At 39.8% G+C, this 15265-nt stretch overlaps 1 protein-coding gene across 2 annotated transcripts in view; it reads left to right on the forward strand.

The window, feature by feature from the left end:
* Positions 1 to 14377, forward strand: part of SCNN1G (sodium channel epithelial 1 subunit gamma) — a 30200-nt gene extending 15823 nt beyond the window's left edge. For both annotated transcript variants that reach the window (XM_074196229.1, XM_074196230.1), the window contains exons 6-13: positions 1684 to 1847; positions 7763 to 7861; positions 8380 to 8497; positions 9761 to 9839; positions 9927 to 9984; positions 10678 to 10739; positions 11302 to 11377; positions 13002 to 14377. In XM_074196229.1, the coding sequence (XP_074052330.1) occupies positions 1684 to 1847; positions 7763 to 7861; positions 8380 to 8497; positions 9761 to 9839; positions 9927 to 9984; positions 10678 to 10739; positions 11302 to 11377; positions 13002 to 13391 (1046 nt within the window). In that variant the 3' untranslated portion in view covers positions 13392 to 14377. The remainder of the gene's footprint in view (positions 1 to 1683; positions 1848 to 7762; positions 7862 to 8379; positions 8498 to 9760; positions 9840 to 9926; positions 9985 to 10677; positions 10740 to 11301; positions 11378 to 13001) is intronic.
* Positions 14378 to 15265: the final 888 nt, after the last annotated feature.

Consider the following 15265-nt stretch of genomic DNA (forward strand, 5'->3'; position numbering starts at 1 on the left):
ACAACAGGAGTACAAAAAAAGTTTACTTAGATTTTCCAGATCATTAGGGTCACTGTACCCCTAATTCCTATGATGTAGAAGGGAAAACTCAGTTTGGAACAGAGTGTTGAAGGTAGGAGGAGAGAAAGAAGTAGTGTGTAACTTAGCCTGGAAAGATAGGTTAGATCTGATTTTCTTTCTTTTTTTAGTAATTATACTTTTTTAACATTCATTTTTAAAAATTTTGAGTTCCCAATTCTCCCTCTCTTCAGTGCCCCTCCCCCATCCATTGAGAAGACAAGCAATATGATATCAATTATACATGGAAAATCATGCAAATATGTTGCCAAAAAAAGTGAAAAAAGTATGCTTCAATCTGCACTCCTCATTTCTCTCTCTGGATGTAGGTAGCATTTTTTTTTCTCCTGAGTCCTTTGGGACTGTCTTGGATTGTTATGTTGATTAGAGAAGCTAAATCTTTTACATTTGATTTTGGTTTCAGCTGTTACCATGTACAATGTATGGATCTGATGTTCAAGGTTCTAGCAAAGGGTTTATATTTTACCCTAAAGGCCATAAGAAGTCATTGAAGATTTTTAAGCAAAGGAATGACCTGGACAGACAAGGATCACAGATTTAAAGCCAGAAGGAAGACCTTATAAGCTACTACCTCCAGATAAGGAAACCTCGAAGAGGCTCATTAATTTGCCTAAGATGACAAAAGTAGGAGGTACCAAAGGCAGAATTTGAACTTAAATCCTCTCACTATAAATTCTGCATTTTTTTCACTGAACCACCCATCAGTTGTCACCTCTCCAGAGAAGGGTTTAGAGAAGGGAGAAGCAGGTTTGAAGGAGACAAATTTGGAGGCGATTGCAATAGCCGAGTAAAGTTGACAAGGACATAAATGTCACCAACACAAACTGTCACTGATACCCTAAGCCTCTTACTCCTGCCCTTGACACCCTAAGTCTACTGGCTTCCTACCATAATTCCCAGGTGGGAGAGCCTAGGACACTGATGGTCTCAGAATGTGTAGCCCTTATTGACTCCCCTCCCCCCTCTTATTTTTCACCTGAAGATTTGGTTTGCTTTGGTTTGGTTTTAGAGGCAACCAGGGATTTATCCAGGCTCACACAGCTAGTGAGTGTCTAAAGCCACATTTAAACTCAGATCTTTCTGACTTCAGGGCTAGCACTCCATCCATTGTTTCACCTGGCTGCCCCTTTACCTGAGTTTCTGAGAGTCCTGAAATAGGCCCCCTTTTCCACATTTACTTTTATCTTCTATTTTACTTATCTTTTTATCTTCTTATTAATAAATACAAGTAAATGAGCATTTTTCATATTCATTTTAGATCAGGATGAGCTTAGTTTTACATGAAACTGCATCCTCCTGTTTCTTAAAAATATAATATAAATTTAACATGTAACTTTCAAAGCTGTCCTGCTTGTCTTGATTCCTTAGGGATTTCTTTTTATTCTCTCCTCATTGTGAAAAGGAAACTCTAGCTTTCATAACACACCAGTTTAAAAAAAAAGCCTTATAACAAAATTGCATAATCAACAAAATAAATTCCCACATTGATAGTTGGTTTCTTTTTATGAGAATTCTCCTGACAGGTTCCCCTTCACTCCATGCATTTCTCATGGAGAGTTTCTTTGAAATCTCAGGTCTCTGAAGATGCCTTCTTCTTCTCTCCAGGACTGCAGCTCATCCTTTACATAGATGAAGAAGAATATAATCCTTTCTTAGTATCATCAACTGGGGCTAAGGTCCTTATCCACAGGCAAGATGAACATCCCTTTATTGAAGACATAGGAATGGAGATAGAGACAGCCATGGCCACTTCAATAGGAATGCATCTGGTAAGTGATGACAGTTAAGTGCTCTAAGGAATGTCCTAGAATAATAAGAATTACAAAGCATAGGTGGTCAATTCGTTTAAAGAGTGTTTCTCAACTGAGGATCCATAGATCTGTGAACTTAATAGGGGGGGAAAGTTATATCTTTAGCTTCTAACTTGAAATTTGTCATTCTCTTCCATTATGAATGTAGGCAACAAATATTATGAGAAGGGATTCATAACCTTCACCAAACTTCCAAAGGGATCTATGTCACCAAAAAGATTAAGAGACCCTAGTTTAGGAAAATGGTCTCAAGATAAGAACTCTGGGTCTTTCATTGGTGGTTCACAGAGATGGAAGGTTGTACTCCTTAATTCCTGAGAATAGGATGCTCAGGAAAAGGGAATAAGAATACAGGATGAGAGATGTAATTTACCTGATAAGAATGCTATCAGGAAGTATGAGAGGTCTCCTTTGGAGATAATAACCAGTGGAATACAATATTCATTTTCTGGGATAGCCCTGTGCTTATCTGCCTAGATCAGGGTTCTTTAACTTTTCTGCATCACAGATTCCCTTTTGGTCAATCTGTGCTTTTAAAGCCTTCTAAGCTCATATTGGTCTATTCAGTCACAGTCAGACACATTGTACTTTGACCCTAACACAGTGTGTCATTTTGGTCCTCTTGGAGGATGACGGGCAACCACAACCAGCAGTCTATGGATCCTCATAGAATATTTTTGAATACACAAGATAAAATGTGTATGATTACAAAGAAAATCAATTATATTGGAATGTGGTTATCAGAATATTTTTTAAAAACTAGGTCATGAGGACAGCTAGGTAGTGTAGTGGATAGAGCACTGGCCCTGGAGTCAGGAGGTGCTGAGTTCAAATCCTGTCTCAGACAATATTTATCTAGTTCTATGACTTTAGGCAAGTCACTTAACCCCATTGCCTTGCAACCCCCCCCCCCAAAAAAAACTAGATCATGTACTCCTCATGTAATATAAACTCTTAGAGGTTTAAGAGTGAACTTAGATCAACCTTCTAAAATACTTAAGTTCTTCAGATGAGTTTTTATTTCATCAGTGTGTGTTTTCTCTCCAGTGAGGCTAATGATCATTATCACTGCCTTTTATAGTCAGTTTAAAGCCTGCAGTATGTTTTACCTACAGTGACTCGTTTGATTCTTACAATAGCTTCAGGAGGTGTATGCTACTGGTGATATTGTTTCCATTTTTAAGATGAGGAAACTTAGGTCCTGAGAAATTCAGAGATTTACCCAGTCAATAAGTCAAAAAATATTAGGATTGGGATTTGAACCCAGGTCTCTCCTGAATTCAAGTCCAACACTCTTCTGTACTATGCTATTCTGTTTTTTTTAAGCAATAGAATGTTTATTAAAGATATTATTTGAGTTTTACAGTTTTCCCCCAATCTTGCTTCCCTCCCCCCACTCCCACCCCACAGATAGCACCCCATCAGTCTTTACTTTGTTTCCATGTTGTACCTCAATCCAAATTGGGTGTGATGAGAGAGAAATCATATCCTTAAAGAGAACAGAATTCTCAGAGGTAACCAGATCAAACCATAAGATATCTGGAGTTTTTTTTTCCTAATTAAAGGGAATAGTCCTTGTACTTTGTTCAAACTCCACAGCTCCTTATCTGGATACAGATGGTACTCTCCTTTGCAGACAGCCAAAAATTGTTCCCAATTGTTGCACTGATGGAATGAGCAAGTCCTTCAAGGTTGAACATCACTCCCATGTTGCTGTTAGGGTGTACAGTGTTTTTCTGGTTCTGCTCATCTCACTCAGCATCAGTTCATGCAAATCCCTCCAGGTTTCCCTGAAATCCCGTCCCTCCTGATTTCTAATAGAACAATAGTATTCCATGACATACATATACCAGTTTGCTAAACCATTCCCCAATTGAAGGACATTTACTGGATTTCCAATTCTTTGCCACCACAAACAGGGCTGCTATAAATATTTTTGTACAAGTAATGTTTTTACCCTTTTTCCTCATCTCTTCAGGGTATAGACCCAGTAGTGGTATTGCTGGGTCAAAGGGTATGCACATTTTTGTTGCCCTTTGGGCATAGTTCCAAATAGCTCTCCAGAAGGGTTGGATGAGTTCACAGCTCCACCAACAGTGTAATAGTGTCCCAGATTTCCCACATCCCTTCCAACAATGATCATTATCCTTCCTGGTCATACTGGCCAATCTGAGAGGTGTGAGGTGGTTATGCTATTCTGTTTTTCATAAACTTTCATACTTTAGTCTTCATGAGGTGCTCTGACTCCCTACCAAAAAAAAAAATCCCTCAGTGGCCAACACTATGGGGATGGATCTCTTTGAATGGCAAATAATATATCTTGGCTGGAGCATATGTGCAGTTTACATAGAGAAGAGGACTGGAAATATGGTGTTGCCGGATCAATAGCTCAGAAAAGTATAACATTGTGTGTTTGAATATATCATTAAGGAATTTAATAAAATCTCTAAAATCATAGATTTAAAGCTGAAAGGAACCTGAGAGTCCAATTAGTCCTATTTTCTCCTTTAATTTACAGCTAGGGAAGGGAAAAAGACTAAGTGATTTTTTTTTCCAATGAAGACCTCACTGGATATAAATACCAGAGCTGAAATTTAAACCCAAGTCATTGGACTCTATATCCAGTGATCTCTCCACTGGATCACAGGGGATGTCTATACCTGTTGACATGTCTACACTTTGTAGACAAGATGGTGAACAATTTGAGGCTATTTGACCTAGTTTTCTATTGTGGGACAATGAATGCAGAATTAGATATGAAGATGTAGATTTAGGAATTATCATGTAATAATTTTAAAATCTCTGGGGGTATTAAGTGGACAGAGGCAAAGGAAGAACCCCCATGCATCCTTGACCCTCTCTCTGTTACCTTTGACACTTTTTTTTATTATTTTTGCAAGGCAATGGGGTTAAGTGATTTGCCCAAGGTCACACAGCTAGGTTATTATTAAGTGTCTGAGGTCGCATTTGAACTCAGCTCCTCCTGACTCCAGGGCTGGTGCTCTATCCACTACGCCACCTAGCTGCCCCACTTTTGACACTTTTGATCCTTTCTCACCGATAATCCGCTAAATATTTTTGTGACATTGTTTTCCCTTGGTTCTACTATATGTCTGGCCCTTCTTTCTATATCTCCTTTTCTGGATCTTCATTCAGGTCATGCCCACCAACCATGGATTCCTACAAGACTATTCTGAGTCATCTTTTTTCTCCTTCCTTTATACTTTTCCACTCAGTGATTTCAGTTCTGTGGATTCAGTTGTCAGCTCCATAAAGAAGATTCCCAAATTTACACATCTAATCCTAACCTCTCTCCTGACTTCCATTCTTGTACCCCTTAGAAGTCATCTATTCCAACCTCCTCTTTGCACAAATGAGGAAATAGACTGAGAGAGTGATTTACCAAAAGTCATACAATAGAGCCTTGCATCTCTAGCTATCTATTGGACATCTCAATTGGATGTCCCTTAAATATGTTAAATTTCTTACCCCTACACATATAACCCTCTCCTCTTCCTATCTTTCCTGTTATTGACTAGTATATAACTCTTTACTCAATCTCACCCCCATATCTGATCTATTTTCAAACCCTATCATTTCTATTTTCAAAATATTACTTGTATGCAAAATATTACTTACTCCTTTCTCTCCTCTGATACTGTATCTGATGTAGGTCCTTATCAACTAACATTTGGAACTATTTCAGTTGCCTGCAGGTCAGTCTCTCTGCCACTCCCCATACTAGCCCATCCTTCACTCAGCTGTCAAACTGATCTTCCTAAAGTACAAGTTTGACCTTGTCACTACCCCATTTAATAAGTTCCAGTGGCTCCCTGCTGATACTTCTAGGATCAAATATGATCTTACGGGTTTTGAAAGCCCTCACAACCTTACCCTTTATTATCTTTCCAAATGTCTCATACCTTATATCCTTCTTACCCCTCCCCAGTATTCTGCCATTCAGTGACACTGGCTTCTTTGGTGATTGTTCTCCATACCTGGAACTCTCTCTCCTTATTTCTACCTCCTGACTTCCTTCAATTTTCATCTCAAGGAAATTAAGACTCATAATGGTAGATAAAAGGTACAGTGAATGGAGAGAAACTATTCCTCCCCTCCCCACTCAGGATGATTTAAGTCCATGTTTCCAAGGAAGGAGATAGTGAAAAAAAAATGTGGGAATCTAATTTCTGAAATTCTCTTTAAGACATCTGAGCCTCAACCATGTGGGTGGTTGTCTGGGTAAATTCAGTTACTTTACAAGGAGGGGATTCTAGGCCAAGAAAAACTAATTTTTTCCCCTCCCCAAGTACTACCACATACCTAGTGTGAGCCTCCTATTAAGCCAGGAAACATGACCCAAACAGCTCTGGAATTATAAGGTTTGATAACTATCTCTTCAAAGTTCAGGTTTATTTTGTTAATCAGATAGCCAAGACATGAAAAATAATTCAAAGCAGATTGTCTAGAATGAGACAGCCTGGCTGCCAGGCTCTCAAAGCTAGAATAATACCTGGGCAACCCCATCCAGCATTCTCTAAATAAAACTAGACTCAGGTCTATCAACTTGATAGGACAGCACAACTTTTCCAGGAAGCACATAGAGTTCCTGTCTAATGTTCCAGGAATAACCAACAGCCTCAGAGGTGCCTCTACCAGCATAGATGTGGCTCCACTAGTTAAAAGTATAGTGGTCTTGAACTTCCTTACCTAGAGAAACTTATGATGAGCTACAAACTGGGATCATGCTCAAGTGCTATATAGGCTGAATTGAGTCACACAAATGGTACCCAGAATCCAAAGGTGTTTCTTTGCAGGGGACACAAACACACATACACACACACATACACACACACACACACACACACACACACACACACACACACACATCAACAGGTTTTTGTAAAGGTACTACTAAAAATTCTGTCTGAAAGGCAGTAACACTGACCCCTGATCTAAAGATAGGAAATTAAATCTGGATCTTTTAAAATGGAGATCCCACTTTCCTAAGCCAAGGAAACTAGCCCGTCCATAGCACTTTATAAAATTGCTCAAGGAACTTTCTAAGGTCTCAGACTCTTTCCAAAACAGCAGTTTGAGGGAGCAGACCTCAAAAGACTTCTTTTTTAGAAAGATGACCTCTCAATTTATCTACCTCACTAAAAGCCCAGTATGATATTTAGAGTTATCAACACAAGATTCACTTGGCAAGTTCAAGTCTCAGGAGGTTGATGACTTCTTTCTGAGTGTTTGACAAGTAGGTCACCCTGCTAGCAGATTGGCATCTTGTGGTTAGACAATCTGGTTTTCCATAGGTGTGGTTATTGAAGAAAGATTAGTTCAATTCATTTCGATTTATTCAAATAAACATTTATTTAAGGACTTACTTCAAAGTCTATGCTAGCCACTTAGAAGAACAACAAAAATAAACAAAACGTATTCTCTGCCTCTTGAAGAGTTTTCATTTTAATAGAGGAATATGAGAGAAATGGCCTTTTGATAGGGTTTTTGAGGTTTTGAGAGTAATGAGAAAAAATTATTTCTTATTATTCCTGTCCCATTTTCCTCATAGATTATAGATTTGGAGTTTGAAAAGACCTTAGAAATCATCTGATCTATAACCATCACTCCTCCAATTTACAATTGATGAAACTCAAGCCCAGAGAAAATATGATTTGTCCAAGGTCATATTAAGGATGAGCTCAGATTTGAACACAAATCCTCTGATTCCAAATATCAGCTTTCTGCTGTGTACCACAAAACCTCCCACCTCCATTTTGATTAATCATTTAAGTCCTTGTTTCCCTTTGGCTGGGGCTGTACTACAAGATAGGAGCTAAGTTTCATCTCAGTTTACTTTTTTGGGGTTTCAGACAGAGTCCTGCAAGCTGAGTGAACCATATAGCCAGTGCACAAAAGATGGTAAAGATGTGCCTGTCAAGAGTGTCTACAATGCCAGCTATTCTCTCCAGGTACTAAGCTGGGTGGGCAGGATAGTGAGCCCAAGATCTGTGAGCACTCATTTAGGAGGTAGCCTTACCCAAGAGTCAAGGTCATATCCTGGCTGGGGAATTTCCACCTTGGAGTCTGTTGGGTGTGGGGGTGGGGTGAAAATAGGGGTCAAAGGGTCAAAAAGGGTGATAGTAATCCCTGATGTTATCTAATCACCAGCAAGTCTTTGAGTACATTGCCACTGGCTAATACCAGTTTTTCTCCATGACATCTGTAACTGAATCTTAATTGACAGAGATTTTCCTGGAACACTATGTTAAAAAAAAAAGAAGGGTTTCTTTTCTTAGATATTAACCCTGTTACCTAGATTCTAGCTGATAAGACCCAAGATTTTTCACATATTCTGTGAAAGTCTCTTATAAGGAAAAGGAGTCTGAGAACCACTGTCAGCCATAGTCACCTCCAAGATAGAGGGTTTCCTGGAGTTGGGGGCATAGAGGAAAGGATGGGAAGGAGTCATTAGCATCTCTTCTTTCAGATATGTCTTCACTCCTGTTTCCAGAGGCATATGTCGGAAAAGTGCAAATGTGCCCAGTATAGTCAACCTGCACCAGAAAATGTCACCTACTGCAATTACCAGAAACACCCTAATTGGAGTAAGTTCTCATCAACAACCAGGAACCCCCCAGGCTAGCTTCCCAAACTATTAATTCAGAAAATAAAGAATGGTGTCCATAAACATAAGACTAGAGACTTTAACCACTTAAATCAGTTTTGTTTCGTTTGGAGGGGGGGAGGGAGAAACATGTCATTTAAATTTGACTCTAAAGGAGAACTTTAGAGACCAGGCAAAAATTAAGGTCCAGTCAACAAGATCCAGTCAACAAAAAGCATTTGTTTCCTAGAAACTGGAAGGATATAAAGTAAGAATCAAAGGGTGTTAGCATTGGAAGGGATCCTAGAGTTATTTTTAGTCCAACTCTTTCATTTTATAGATATAGGAAACTGAGACTGTCTAGTTCAAGAATCCCATCCTTAACAGCCCTGCAGAAAGTCATTTGTGCACTCTGTAGTATGTAAAAAGGACTATATTAGGAATGAGGAAACCTGGGATCTAGCCCTACATCTGCCACTCTCAAGATGTGCCTACTTACTTTTCTTCTATGGGCCGTTTCCTGAACTGCAAAATCAGGGAATTTGAATAGAAGATCTTTAAATGTTCCTCAAAAACTGAGTCTGCTTTCCTATCTTTATCTTAGATTCCTCACTGAAAGAAATATCAGTGGTGGATAGGGGATTGGAGGCAGGGTTTGGGATGAAATGAATGACTTTATCAAAGCCAGTGGAGGAGAAGGTATTTTATTTATTTTGTGGTTAGATTTATCTAATTCTGAGAAGGAGAGGTTGAGGTCCCCCACTTGCATAGTTTTGCTATATATTTCTTCCTGCAACTCACTTAACTGCTTCTCTAAGAATTTGGATGCTATTTCACTTGGTGTAGATATGTTTAATATTGATATTACTTCAGTATCTATTGTAAAATGGTATCTTTTCTTGTGTACAAGGTGCAAGCCTTCTATCTGCTCCTCCAGACATAATAGAGAAGCAGAAAAGTACAATAAAAAGAGTATTGTATTTGGAATCAGAGAACCCAAGTGTATTTCCAAACCTGTCACTCACTATTTGTATGACTAAATGGGTTACTTCATCATTCTGGGTCTCTCAATCTCCTTATCTGTAAAATGAAAGGATTGGCTTAGATGATCTTTGAGCTTCCTTCTAACTCTCTAAATCTGTATTTCTATATAAGTTATGGAGAGGAAAGGTACCTGGGAGACAGGAAATGAGTAGGTTCCAGAAGTGCCTGGGCCTTCTAGGGCATCTCAGGTCTCTCATCCCCAGAGTTCTTCTTTCCACAGTGTATTGCTACTATAAGCTGCATCAAGCATTTGTTCAAGAAGAGCTGGACTGCCAGTCCATCTGCCGAGAATCTTGCAAGTAAGTGTAGTCACAGGTAGGGGAGGGTAGAGACCACAGTGGGTCTGGCTGAACTACAAAACTCACTTTGCTTTCCTTTCTCCACAGCTCTACAGAATGGTCTTTGACCACCAGTCTAGCTCAGTGGCCATCTGACATTTCAGAGGTAAATTTGTTTCCTTCACTGGGACTCACTGTGGAAAAACCAGAGGTTCCTTCCTGCCCCTTGCAACTTTCCTCCCACATTAAGATAACCTCCCTGCTGAAATGGGGCTTCATTGTCCTATGCAGGATACCTGTGATCCAGGAGAGAAAACCATACAGATAAGAGAAACGAACAAAAAAATCTTCCTCTCCCTCCTTCCCTTCCCTGAAAGAGAAGCCTTTCTTTTATAGAAAAAAACATTCTGAACTAAAACTAAATAAAATTAGCATTTCCATATATAGATAGATATTTGTATATATTACATGTATGATTGGAACTGAAAGAAGAAATTGTGTATGAAACTGAATCTCTTATGTAATATTTGCTTTTCCTTTGAGGTATATAATAAATTCAACTTTTAACTTTCAAAGCTGTCCTGCCTTTCTATGACTCCTTCTGGCCTTCCTTTTGTTCTTTTCTCATTTTCTTTTTTGAAATCCTATTCCTTCCCTTCCCCTCAGTCCTGCCCAATTCAAAAGAAAAGCAAAACCCTTGTATCAAGTTACATTGTGAAGTAAAATCAATTTGCATATTGATTAGGTCCAAAAATGTATGTCTCATTCAAGAGTCAGCCTTTCTGAGTTCTGGCTCCCCACTAGAAAGAGCCAGTATCTCTCTATACATGCCTATGGCAATGTATTCTTTCTTCCTCAGAAATGGATGCTGGACATTCTCACATGGGATAAAGGACAAAAAGAAAACAAAAGGCTAAACAAGTAAGTTTCCCTCCATTCTTAGCCTCTTTTTCTTTCTCTTTGGTCTACCCACACCTCCCATATCATTTCCATTTTTTTTAACTCCTTTTGGAAAATCCTCTTTCTTCTGGGAGAACTTTTTTTTTAGGGTTGGTTTTTTGTTGTGTTTTTTTTTTTTGCAATGGGGTTAAGTGGCCACACAGCTAGGTAATTAAGTGCCTGAGGTCAAATTTGAACTCAGGTACTCCTGACTCCAAGGCTGGTGCTCTATCTACTGCACCACCTAGCTACTCCTGGGAGAACCTTTAATGAAAGATTCTAAGACTAAGAAACTCATGCTGTGGCCTAGGAGAATCTTTCTAAGGTGGAAGACTGCTTAGAGAAGTAACAAAGTAATACCAGAGACAAGGCAGCACCTTCTATTTTTCCAAGGGTGCTCTTGGCCATTCTCACTCTCACTGCTGAGGTCCACAGAAAACCTAGCATGGGAACTCTAATAAGGGAGGAATAAGACCAGGGATCTAGCTACCTAACTTTATCATGTCTTGCCCTAGGCTCAGATTTTATGTTTGCTTCCTTCCAGGACAGACTTAGCCAAACTCTTGATTTTCTACAAAGATCTGAACCGGAGATTAATCCAAGAGAGTCCTGCCAACAGTGTAAGTGTTGCTTTCCCAGAAATGACCTCCTCTCCCCAGGGTCAAGGACCCCAGAGATGGAAGCCTAATAGTATGAAGTACAGACAAACTAAATGAGTTCAGAGTGGAGATTCTTGTATCATGTTTGGGGTGAGGTTAGGGTCAGTTAATATTAGGGATGATATAGTCATATGAAGAAGACATCTGAGGTCTCAGCCTCCTATGACCTTCTTTCCAGATTAAAATCCTTTACCATTCTGTTTCCTGTTTCCTTCCCAGTGCCAGTCTGCCAGTCAGGGTTAGAAAATTAGGAGCTAGGAAGACCTGAATTCAAATCTCACTTTAAAAACTTCTGGCTGTGTGATCCTGGTGTTAATCACTTAACCTCTTACTGTTTTGGTTCCTCATCAGAAAAATGAGGATACCTCCCAGGATAGCTGTGAGAATCAAATGATATAATATTTGTAAAAACCTTTAAGCACTATATGAAGACTAGCTATTAGTTTTAAATTATTATTATTTATTATTATTACAAAATAAATTCCCATTACAAGGATTTCCTTTTTTTCCCAATTGGAGACATGTGGGAGGGACAGAAAATAAGTTTATTAATTGAAAAAGTCAAATCTAAAAGCAAAACAAGCTAGCTTTACAGAGAGTAAAGGCATGGGAGAGGTAAGACATTTCTGATACCCTATCCCACCATACCCCCCATAAGATTCTCTCATTCTCTACTTGTACCACAGGGAAGTCCAAAAGTCCCAAACTAGGCTTTCTGGGCTTTTGGGGAAAATAATATTTGAGCTAGCAGGTGTTTTCCTATGTCCTCAATCCCTCCAAGTGTTAGGGATGTGACTCATAAGTTGTCAAGTATGAAATGAGAGTTATGCTATATAGTTTTCTGCCAACACCATTTAGAAATCTGGTGAGTTGTCTTGACTCCTGAGGGCTAGTCAGGAGCAGGGACACCACTCACTCCTACTTGTCTGAGAGCAAAGAGACCCCGGAGAATCCAGGGACAAACTGCAACTCCAAGTTTCACAATGAGAAAGGCTCTGAGCGATTTACCTATTACTAGGGCCTTGGATTTGTGTCAGGATAGATAATTTCCTTTGCTAGTACCTAGGATGTTATCTCCCCAACTCATGATTTCTTTTTTCCCACCTCAGGGCTCTTTCCATCCCAGGTTGCTTTCCACATTTGGAAAATTATAACCTCCTCAACTCAGAAGCCCTCGCTACCTTTTTCTAGGGACTTTATATGATGCCCCTATTTATTAAAACTTCCTCCACATCCCATCAATTTGTATTTCCTTTTCTGCATATTGTATCCTCCTTTTGTCTTTGTGTCCCCATACCTATCACATAGGGATTGAGGAAGGGTCTGTATGGCCTGTGATTTCATTAATAGATAGCTTTGGGATGAGGAAACTCTTGCCAGTGCAGGCCAATACCTTCTTGGCACCTCAGAGTCTTAATAGAGTTACAGAACACTAAGGAGTTAAGTGATTTGCCAGGGTCACACAACCAGTTTATCAGAAATGGGACTTGGATTCACATCTTTCTGGTTCTGAGGTCAGGTTCTTTTTGGCACACAGTAGGCACTTAAAAAATTATTAATAAAATATATATATTATTTTTGGCAGATTGAGTCACTGCTGTCCAACTTTGGGGGACAGTTGGGCTTATGGATGAGCTGCTCCGTGGTCTGTGTCCTTGAGATCATTGAGGTCTTCTTTGTTGATTCCCTTTCCATCATTGCTCGGCGCTGTTGGCAGAAGATCAAGAAGCGGTGGGCCCAAAAGAAGACCCAGCAGGGCCAGTCATCCTCTGAGAATCCTGAGGACATCACTGGCTGTGACAATCCAGCCTGTGTCATTGATGATGACTTACCTACATTCAATACAGCTCTGCAACTGCCACAGGCCCCAGGGAACCATGTGCCTGGGACCCCACCACCTAAATACAACACTCTGCACATTGAAAGGGCCTTTTCTAACCAACTTGAAGACACCCAAGACCCAGAAAATCCCTGAAGTTGGAGAGGCCTTCTCCTTCTAGTTCTGAGAAGAAAGGAGGAGCCAGGCTAATGTCTATGGGCAGCTGAATCAGCATCTGCCCTGGACACAGACCCTCCCTGCTACTAGTCCGAGGCTCTAAATCTGCCCCTGAAACTTGTCTAGCAGACATAGCCAGGAACAAAACCCCTGCACCTGAGAAAAATGCTATCACCCATTTTTTCTGAAATGTTAATTAAGACACATTTTTGAAATGATACCAATGGGCCCTGGACACAGGCAAGGGTTCCCAGCTAAAGTTTGATAGCTACCCAGGTGGAGTTGTCCTTCAACAACCCATTATTAGTGACAGATGCTTCATTTCACTCATAGCTGATGGAATAAGGGAGGAATCCCATACCGGAGTTTCCTCGTCTGGGGATTTTTGCTGAGAGGCAAATTTAGCCTTGATTTTAAAGAGAGATCTTCACAGTTAGAGCTACCCCCAAGTGGAGCAGGCTGCCTTGGGAAATTATAGAATCTCTCTCAAGCAAATACTAGATTGCCATTTAGGTACATCGGAGAGGGAGTTCTTTTTCAGAAATAGGTCAGACTAGGTGATCATTGAGATCCATTCTAATCATGAAATTCTGTAAGGCAGAAACCAAGAAAGCATTCTATAAGAACCTCAAGAGGGAACAAACAGGCAAGGTAACAAGGTCTAAAAATCATTGCACTGTGACTGTGGAGACTGAGATGAGCAGGCTAGCCCAAAGGAAGGGCTGAGCTCCACTCCATGATACATACCAATCATGTATCACTAGGATAAAAAAAAAAGAGGTTTTCTTCTCTCCTGGCCAGACTGGCTGTGTAGGATATTGCACCCTGGGAACTTCTACAACATAAAAAGGTGTTCCTGGTCTATGACTGATGCTGCTTTTAAAGGGAATTATTTAAAACTTCCTGGAAAGTCTGTCCAAATGAGAGATCTATTTTTGAATAAACTTGGTTTGTTTTTTTTTAAATGATGAATTTAACAGTTTCTTCTGTGATTCAACCTTAGATACATTAGATAGAGCCCTAAAATAATTGCCAAAAGGATCTAGACTCAGCAGAATTATTTAAATTCTCTATGCCTCACTTCCCTCATCCGGAAAATGCAGATAATAATCCCTGTTCTTCCCTTGTAATTTTGCTCTTGGTCTCTATAAGCACCAAATGAAGTAGTAGATGAGAGGAATCCAAAAGTGGAAATGATAGCTCACATAGAAAAGGCAACAAGAGGCTTTGCACTGTTGTGGTTTCCATTGGTGGTATAGTGGAAAGAGAATTGGATATGAGGGAAGAGAACCTGGCTTTGTCATTCACTATCTGTGTGACCATGAGCAAACCATTCACTTCTCTGTGATTCAATTTTCTTTTCAATAAAATATAGATTTGGGTAAGATGGTCCCTTTCCAACTTTAACTAAATCTATGATCTTCCCATGATGAGGGCAGTTCAGGCATCTGCTTTTACCTGACACCCCACTAACAAAGACAGTGCAGCCCTACTTACCTGTCACTGTGTAATAGGAATGAAAATGTTATAAACTAGCAAACATCTTAAATGTATGAGATACTATACTGAGGGGAGCTAGGTTTGGCTAGCTATCCTTGGGAAGTAACTGCAGAAGAAATAAATTACAAAGAATGAGAATATCTAGGCTAACGTAACTTGGGCTTTTTGGTCACCAATATTGCTGCACATCATGAGTCTTCAGAGTGCCTGAATTATGGGGGTTTGGGGTGAAGTGACCAGGATCAAACATCTGTCAGCAGAGTTTCCTGACAGTATTCTGTTCTTGACTGTTTCCTTGGCAACTCCTACCCATTCTGCTCTATCCAGTGCCTGAGACCATGTCTTAAGTGGGA

This window comes from Macrotis lagotis, chromosome 8 (assembly GCF_037893015.1).
Source record: "Macrotis lagotis isolate mMagLag1 chromosome 8, bilby.v1.9.chrom.fasta, whole genome shotgun sequence".
Lineage (NCBI taxonomy): Eukaryota > Metazoa > Chordata > Mammalia > Peramelemorphia > Peramelidae > Macrotis > Macrotis lagotis.